The sequence below is a fragment of the Lepisosteus platostomus genome, chromosome 2 (genome assembly GCF_059453375.1).
Source record: "Lepisosteus platostomus isolate fLepPlt1 chromosome 2, fLepPlt1.hap1, whole genome shotgun sequence".
NCBI classification, from domain to species: domain Eukaryota; kingdom Metazoa; phylum Chordata; class Actinopteri; order Semionotiformes; family Lepisosteidae; genus Lepisosteus; species Lepisosteus platostomus.
This window is the reverse complement of record NC_142612.1, coordinates 72,840,251-72,849,012: the sequence shown is the minus strand read 5'-3', so window position 1 is coordinate 72,849,012 and position 8,762 is coordinate 72,840,251. Positions and strand designations below refer to the sequence as shown.

Genomic DNA, 8,762 nt, shown 5'->3' with positions numbered 1-8,762 from the left:
AGGCTCATATCTGACACTCTCAACATAAAAAAACGAAGCAACTTTTCATCTGTTTCTCCAATTCTGTTCTTCGTATTAACGCACAGTAGGACATTCTGAAGGACGTGAGGGCGCGACACACTTGAAAGTCATACTGCGACAGTGGCGCTGTTGCAGGTTGATTGAAATATCCATATCGGAGAAAGTACTGTAATCCCCTTCAATGCTGTTCACGATATTTAATGGGATGGGGTGATTGTTATTTGAAGCAACACCTAGGATGTACCGCCCTTTTAACTGTGCAGAAGATTACAACGTTACTATTTTTATTTGACATTAGTAATCTTGTTAAATCTATAAACTAATGTATGCTGTTTTAATACTTTGAAAAAGCACAATGCAGATTAGCAGGTACAAAATGCTACCCTCAGAGAATCGCTGTGGCCTTCTGTAGGTTGACTGTTTCAGAATGCAGTTTGTGTTGTGCGAACAAACTGATTATTGCTATGCCTACGTAGTTCAGGGGTATCATTGCATGAAGTATATAGTTGATTTGCTAAGTTGTTTTGCAGTAAAAGAAACCCTGCAATCATCATTAAGCAGTAGAGTGCTCCAGCTGACCTCTGAGTCAACGCTTTCACTATCGTGTAGTTTTGATCGAAAATTTAAAACTTTCTTTTCTATTTTTGACTGCACTTTTTTCGCTAAAATGTCTGACGACACCACCAAGAAACTGTGCGGTGTGACAGGTAATGCAACACTTTGTCTGACTTCGTTGATGTTGGTAAATTGAAGTGGTCTTGAACTGAAGAAGAGTAAGCATTTTTTCATATTCAGTATGTCTGATTCTCTTTATTTGAACAGTAAGCAAGGCAACATCTGACCAGAGGGTTACTTAAACTCATGTGTAAAATATAAAAACTTAAACAACACCTTCAGCCAGAAAACTGTATTATTTCTCTGAAAAAATCTCAAAAGTAAACAGTCTCCTTTCATACTTCAGTTGTTTAGTCTAACCATTCTCAAAACATCATAGTGAGAGGTCTGTAGTTGTGTGACACTTTCAGAATCACTTTTATTGAATACTTGAGGTGTTATGTCAGTCTAGTGTTTTCACGTTCTTTTTCACGTGAGTATTCTTTCCTAGATCTGGTGCACAACCTGTGTGTATCTGAAAAGTGAAATTATTATCATAACGATGTAGCTGCGTTTACAGCTCAGTTTGATGTTTGTACAGTACTTGATTCCTAGTATGAACCATGGCACCATTGTATATCCGCCGTGTTCGATTTTTAGAAGATCATTCGCTGTACGTGATCTTAGGAGCTCGTAATGCCTGTTCCAATGCAGTAATGGCAAACAAAAAGGGGTGTTTTGTGTGAACACATTTTGCCACTACTAAACAAAAGTAAGAAAGGTTATGACATCGCGTTGAATTCCGTGAGAACAACTTTATTCCGTTCTTTTTATTTGTTTTACCGGTATATGAAGCTCAACATTTACCACTAAAGAAACCATGAATAAGAACTTAGGCACGTCAGTAGACCTTGATTAAGAAAAATGTATGAAAATTGTAGTGTGCAAAATTTACAACCATACCGCAATATAAACACTATAAATTCATATTAAAGCAGCATTCGTTTATTCAATGCACAATTTAACGTAAGCAGAATGCATCACATACAGGCATTATGCATTAACATTATTAATTAACATTAACTAACAGCCAATTTTCTGCACATCTTCAATAATGAACCATTGTACCTATGAATATACGGTTCTATATGAAAACCGAGTAGATCAGACGGTTACAGGTAAACTGAAAGACGCCCAGACTAGAAACGTGCTTAAGGTGTGGCAAGGTAATGATTTCAGTTTCTTCTTTGTTATATTTCATTGTTTTTTGTTACCTTTTCAGCATTGAATTATTAACGGCTTTGGTCTTTCGTGTTTAGGCATTTTATTAGTTATATATATTTTGTCTGTTTATTAAAATATCATTTCGAAGCATTGGCCTGAAAGCCAACCTTTATTGGGGTGCTTTACGGGGATACCAGATCTCATTATGCGTGGCACTTTGGTGTGGCACCTATCACCTCCCACTGCGAGATAATCAGCTTAAAGGAAAATGGGCTCTTGGCGCTAAAACGAGGTGGCAACAAGCAAACATCAAAGACGATTTGCCAAAAAATGGGCTTGCACCTTTCTGAAGTAGGTTAATGACACCGTGTGATGTTTGTTGTAGGAAGTCATGAATAATAAAACTTCTTTCAAGGGTATGTGGACGCCAAATGTTGTAGTTTTGAATGTGAGGAGACCACGTTTTTATGAAGATCGTAATAAGATTAAAAACAACTCCGTCTCTAAAAACATCACAAGCAGTAAATCAGTGTAGGTCTAGTCTGGATGAACTCCAAAAATCCCTAAAAATGAGCTACAATTAAGAATGTGAATACATATCGTAATGTTACTTTGTAAACAAACATTTATTCACGTGAAATAAAAGTCTTACAGTTTTATTTAAGCAGGCCCAGTGTGTGCGTTAATCATTAGTACCATATAGCTAAAAGAAGGTTTAATCTTCATCCCTGTAAACAGCAATATGTATGCATGTATATATGGTGAATGATCTTTACTGAAGGCAATTCAATTATGAATTAAAAGAACTTCATTGAAAAGAAATGAGTTTATTAATATCGTGTTAAGGTTTAAATTACAAGTATGAAGGAAGAGGAAACATTCACACTATATTAATTGTACACAAATCTAAATGCCAGGTGTTATCGTTAATTAATAATTTAAAAGTTAATAGAATAAATAAAATAACAGCCTTCTACAATGCAGGCTACGTGAGAGTTTACTTCAGCTGGAAGTAACCAGGTCTTTAGTACACCTACTGGAACAGTACAGCCCCACACGTGATTTTGAGAAGCATATCTATAAGATACATATAACAAATGTCTACGTGTAGATCAAAAAGCGTTCGAGATTCCAGTGTTTTACCACGGCCTCCACATGTCTAGTGAAGCCATGTAGTGATTGCGCAAGCGACGGTTCTCCTGCGGGCTGCGCGCTCTCTGCTGGGAGCAGGCGGAGAGCTCCCGGCTCTCTTTCTGCGTGTGTCCCGGGACCGGCGCAGCGCGGTGGCCCTCGCTCAGCGGTGCGGGCGAGGGAGACGATGGGCTAAGCGGTCTTGGAGCTGACTGGACCTCCGCGGTGGAACGCGGCAACGACTTAAGCAGGTGATTAAGCAGGCGAGACCCCAGTGTCTTGTCCATCCACTCGCAAGTTAGCAGCAGGTTGTGAACTTCGTGCATGCACTGAATGTATCCAGTGCTGTACTTCTGCTGAGCTTCCAGTCCCATTGAAGAATCGGCTGTAAAAACACAACAAATTCATTAAAGCTTGTTTGGAGGCGACCCCTTGTGGTTAAAGAAACATGGTGGCGTTCAGAAGAGACCGTTCTGCCTAGATTCCCGCCTGTGCAGTGAAGCTCTTGTTTGTCGCTCCAGTATTTTAAAAATGTAAACTCACAATGACGTTAGTCAGCGACGTACATACTATAAAGTCTTATACAGGACTAAAAAGAACGTTTATCCCAGACAGATGTGGACTGGCAAAGACAGATTGAGTGAATTCGCATTTTTTAGACCTTTCGATAGTTTCCGTATAGAACGGAACTGTTTGTGGTTTGATTGGGCGTAAATATCGTAGACTGAATGGTTCCATAAAAGCTTAAGTCCAACTGGGATTTTGGAGCGCCAGAGCAGGGCAGCCTCGTCCAGCGGCGAGCACTGCCCTCTAGCGGTCGGAAACGAACCCACACTCTCACACTGGCTGGAATAGCATGAGCTCACAGCTTGTTCCCCTTTCCCCACAAAAACAAAATCTCATCCGCAGTGCCTCACATTTACTGCATTTATACCCACAGTACAGTCTGAACCCCACTTACCGGAGAATTTATTACTTTGTATGTTTTGAAGGTGTTTTACTGTCATTTCAAGAATGTCGGCCTTTTCCAGCTTTGATTGCTGCAAAACAGAATATATATATATTAAATCTCCCCGTACCAATGCTGTACGGTTGTTGTTTTTTTTTAATTAACATACCAAGATCATAAAAACTTACATCCAGCCGAAAGGCGCCAACCACAGTTTCTTTCAGTTGATCCAAGCAATTGTTGATTCTTTCGCGTCTTTTTCTCTCAATCAGCGGCTTTCTCAGCTAGAACAGAAAAACAAACACGGGTATATAATTAAAATAAATCCTGAAGATGCTCATATTAAACGCGGAATCCTATGCTGCCGACTGCACTTTCCTGATTTCCCTCAGCCCTACCTTCCTCTCCGCTTTAGCACTGGAAAGCTTTTCCACGTTGTGTGCCATCGTGGTGGCAGCCATGTCCTGCGGGCGTGAGATCTTTCTGTTTTGAAAACTGGAGTATCTTTGAGGCCTCCGCGCTCCGGAGTCCCTCTATTTATACAGATCTATTAGCATGTGAAAGCGAGCGCTCCTTGGCTGCGTTATTTTCCCACACAAGGGGGCGATCCCAGAGGCTCCCTCCCATCAATCAAGCCCGACAGGTCACTGCTTCTTTTCAATAGCGAACTTGCCCGCCCAAAAGAAGCGACAGATGTCCAGCCTAGAAACCTGCACCCCAGCGAAACTCTCTTCTCCCTTAAAGCAGGTCACATGGGCGCTCGGATGCGAAGGGTGACGTTCCCAGGGAGAAACAAGAGTCTGCTATTACTTCTGTTACACCTGGGACATTAAGGGTTTTGTATGCGAATGAACTGAGACGACAATACCTGAAAAAGGCAAAACCTAACCCTTGTAGTGGTACTTAATATCCCCTCATGTCCATTATTTAACACCCTATGTTGCCCATTTGTAGGCCATGGAAAAGGAGGGTAGGATTGCTTTTTTTTTTTACAGTGGCAGATGATGGGTCAATAAGTTGAGTGGCTCCGAGGGCTTCTGTGCTTATTTGGCTAAGTCCTCAAATGAGTCTAACGGAGAACTCAAAAGAGGTGCTCGTCACACTGAAGGGTATGAACTAATGCGAGTATCAAAGACATGGACAGCCTAAAAAAATGCACTTGCTTTTTGATGTAAGAGGTGTCACAAACCTCGTTTCTCGTCAAAAAGCCCCGAACAGACATGACCTCATTTAGTCCCCAATAACATCTCGTTCCAGGTGCGCGTATCCCACTTGTGATAAACAAAAATGAGTTCAGCGAGTTCTTGAAACGCCGGCCATCCTAGCTTAAAAGAACATTTTTTTTTAAGATGCATTGTCCTGACAATTAAAATGTTTAGATTAGGACAGAATGAAAGTTTATCGTCGGTTTACATTTTTTTTTTTTGCGAACCCAATGTAACTACGCTGTCCGGATTCCTTTGTACAACTGTTTAAACTCTGTGTATAGGTGATACATCAGTAGTATACTTAAATTGTTTTCCTTTAGTCGAATTTGAAAGATACCATTTTTGGGTACAGGTTTATGTTTTAATTTTAACAATATTTAAAATTTGCAGCAATATGCAGGTTTATGTGATAATATTTAATTTGCCAAAAACGGAAACAGAAAACGATACAAATTCGGATACCCCACCTCATTACTAAAGATGACTTTGAATAATTACAAAAATAGACTACAGAGGAGTAAAAGCCCGGTACAACGGTATTAGCTTAGAAAAACAAATATAATAATTGATTCTTAAATTGGGTCTTTTTATAAAAACAAGAAGATATTTTTGGTAAACATTCTGCTTTTTATTTGTGCTGCAAAAACGTGAAACGTGGCTGGGATCACCACAAAGAAGCCGGTTGGGGAGAAAGCACGGCAGATGTCGGTATATGAGCTGTCGGCAGATGTCCTTCTTAAAAAATAGTTTCTTTTGGAATTCATGGCAACAGCTCTGTTTGACTTAAGACACGCGACTGCCAGGCGAATCCTGGAACGTGGGAAACTCCGCGGAACAATGGCCTATATTCACTCAAATCTAATAACCGTGAAGAATTGAATGACCCCGCGGAGCAGTGGACAGCAAGCTCAGAGGCTCTCTTGGAGCTCTCCACACCCGCTAGGACGGAAGGGGGTTTCGCGAGTCGTGAGAGGCAGGTGCAGGTAACCGCAATCCGTGCTCTGGGCAGCGACAGGTGCTGCGGCCATTACAATGCTAGCCCATGTGGCAGAGGCTCTATTCAGGAAGCACGCCGCATTCCTCTGCAATTAGACGGCTCGATTGTTCTTTATAGGATAAAGTATCGCAGAATTTCACATTTCACCCCCCCGAAAAAAAAAACCCGTACACCCCACCCTTCCTTCTCACGCTTCAAAGATTTGCAACAGCTTTACTACAGGAAAATACACTGTAGAGCCTGCCCTGTCTGAACCAGAGTAGACTCGAAACATATGTCGTTGAATGCGCTGCATTTTCCTGTTTCTGATATTTGCCCAGCTTGTTCTTATGGGACCTGAAATGCCTTAATTACACGATACCCAAAACAGCGAATACGACGCCCACTTTACTCCTTGAAACCGCGGTCCATTAGGGGAGCTAATTGTTTTACAGACGAGTTAATTACTGTTTTGTTCTCTTCCTATTCTAACAACATGCACCTTGTGAATGCCTCACCGAAGTTTTGCGGAGCCGCTTTAATGGAGCCGCTTCGATTGCTGTGTGATTTAGCAGTTAGTTGAGAGTAGTAAAATGCACCTATTTTACTGACCTAAAGTTTTGCTACAGATCACAGACCTAAGCAGGAACCCGCGATATTACAACATGCGACTTAAAGTCAGTTTATATTTAATGCTTCGACATACTAACACGGTCAAAAGAAATCAAGTCAACTATGCTTGAATTGACTGTATAAGAATATACAAAATTATGTTTTTGACGAGAATGACCGCTGATATGATGGAATTAACGACAGTTTCACAAATAATTATGCCCCGATATATGGTTTTAAAAAGTTAAAAAGCTGATCTATAAAGAAATCGGCATCCTAAATTCCCGAATGACACGTGCTTGTTAAGTAGGCAAGAAGGCACGTGCTGTATATTTTTTTTTTGGAATGGTCCAAATTACACGGAGCAGCGAGACACAAATGGCGGGTTTGGCGACACAGAAATCACTGGACGGCAGGCAGGTGGCGGACGTCACGTGCTTCGCTTTTGTTGGAGAAACCGTCGCGGCTTTCCAAAATACCTGTAAATCACGATTCGTAAAAGAGAAAAGACAACTCATTTTTTTCCGAGAGCACCCTCTGGTGATGTATTAAGTCCAAGGAGAAGAGGTTTATTTGCAGCACTAAAAAGGACTTAACAGGGATTGAAAAGCATGCCAACTGAGGGAGGCGGATAGCACAATGAACAGCTAGACATCTGGCCACGCGACTCGCACGCAGTCAGATCCAGAAAGCGTCCTGCAGAACAATTGGGATACATTCCTGCTTTGTCCCTAGTCGAGCCCCACAGAAGCGGAAAAGCAAAGTTTCAGATGGGCTAATGAGAGGCATCTCCCCTACATTCTGAACGTTGGTTCATTTACGCATGAAATATAAAATGCCTATATGTTGTATTTGCACGGTAGTTAGGCTAATCCTGCTATTAATATGGGTTTTAACATTACTTTACTAACCCTTTACAATTTCTTGCATTAGGAATCTGTCTTTTCGCATACCCCAGCTTGCTCTCCATGAGACACTGACAGGGAGAGAAGCTTGGGGTCAGAGCTTGTACAGCACCCCTGGAGCAGTTGGGGTTCAGGGCCTTGCTCAAGGGCCCAACAGAGTAGGATTTCTCTGCTAGCTGTGGGATTTGAACCGGTAACTTTCCAGCTACAGGCGCAGATCCTTAACCACAGAGCCACACTTTTCTAGTTTGAGTAAAGCTATTAACGTTAAATCCTGATAGTAGTTGAGAACTTTCGCTTCAAAGTGATACTTTTCAGGGTTTTTTTTTTTAATAATGAACGAACAGTATTCTTAAATCCTGATTTATGCTTCATTCACGCCGGATATGTTTTACCAACCAATATAAAATATTTTTAGAGTACAGGCAGATTTAGGGACAGGGGTAGTGGTCAGGAGTACGGTTTGAGCTAAGGATAGAAATGTTAAATATACTCAAAGCAGCCGAGTACTTATTAGCCGTCTTATGTAGCAAAGCACCACGATACTTGCGCAAAAAAAACATACTTTTGAACAGTGATTCAAGAAGAATGAGAGCAGTGAACAGTATTTGACAGGTTTAACGAAAAGCATTTTAAGGAGCAACACAAGCGCGAATAATGTGATCCATTTACCCCCTTTTAAAAATGCAATTCAAACACCCTTTCGTATTAAAACAGTGCCTAATTGACTTGTAGCCCTCATTAGCAATAAAACGAGAAGAATTTCAGCATCTTAAAAAAAAGTAGTTTAAGGAGCTAATAAATGTCTTGATTTCACACAGTAATGGTCCACGATAGATTGTGGTTTCAGGTCATATTTTAAGACGAGAAGTTAATATATATTTCAGAAGACCTGCAGAATACTCCTCGAAGTTCCCTTCACCCCCTGATCAGCCGGATTATTCCTCAAGGCCATGTCAGGACAGGCCTGGTCAATCCTGCTTCTGTCGAGCTACGGTCTAGAGGTCTGTATAGGTCACTCTTAACCCCCGAAGAGACTCGGTACACGCTCATTGACCACTTCAGCAGTCAAATTGTTCCATTAAGACGTTCCTTGGAAAAAATAAATAGCAATAGCTCAAATATTGCAAATAACTATTCCC

General features: G+C 41.1%; 2 protein-coding genes across 2 annotated transcripts in view; one reads left to right on the top strand and one right to left on the bottom strand.

Moving 5' to 3' along the window:
• The first annotated feature begins 591 nt into the window (after window positions 1–591).
• Window positions 592–8,762, top strand: part of cab39 (calcium binding protein 39) — a 28,404-nt gene continuing 20,233 nt past the window's right edge. Inside the window, exon 1 of the mRNA XM_088617272.1 lies at window positions 592–728. Within this exon, the coding sequence (XP_088473398.1) occupies window positions 689–728 (40 nt within the window). The 5' untranslated portion in view covers window positions 592–688. The remainder of the gene's footprint in view (window positions 729–8,762) is intronic.
• On the bottom strand, window positions 1,599–4,606 carry her8.2 (hairy-related 8.2). The gene is made up of 4 exons (XM_088617258.1): window positions 4,318–4,606; window positions 4,108–4,203; window positions 3,932–4,010; window positions 1,599–3,355 (listed from the first exon to the last, which is right to left on the bottom strand). The coding sequence occupies exons 1-4, from the start codon at window positions 4,378–4,380 to the stop codon at window positions 2,979–2,981; spliced, it is 615 nt and encodes a 204-aa protein (XP_088473384.1). The 5' UTR covers window positions 4,381–4,606; the 3' UTR covers window positions 1,599–2,978.

Coding starts and splice junctions, on each gene's coding strand:
- her8.2 (XM_088617258.1), bottom strand. CDS start 4,380: ATGGCTGCCACCACGATGGCACACAACGTGGAAAAGCTTTCCAGTGCT. Junction 4,011..4,107: donor TTGGCGCCTTTCGGCTGGAT/GTAAGTTTTTAT, acceptor TCTGTTTTGCAG/CAATCAAAGCTGGAAAAGGC. Junction 3,356..3,931: donor ACAAAGTAATAAATTCTCCG/GTAAGTGGGGTT, acceptor GTGTTTTTACAG/CCGATTCTTCAATGGGACTG.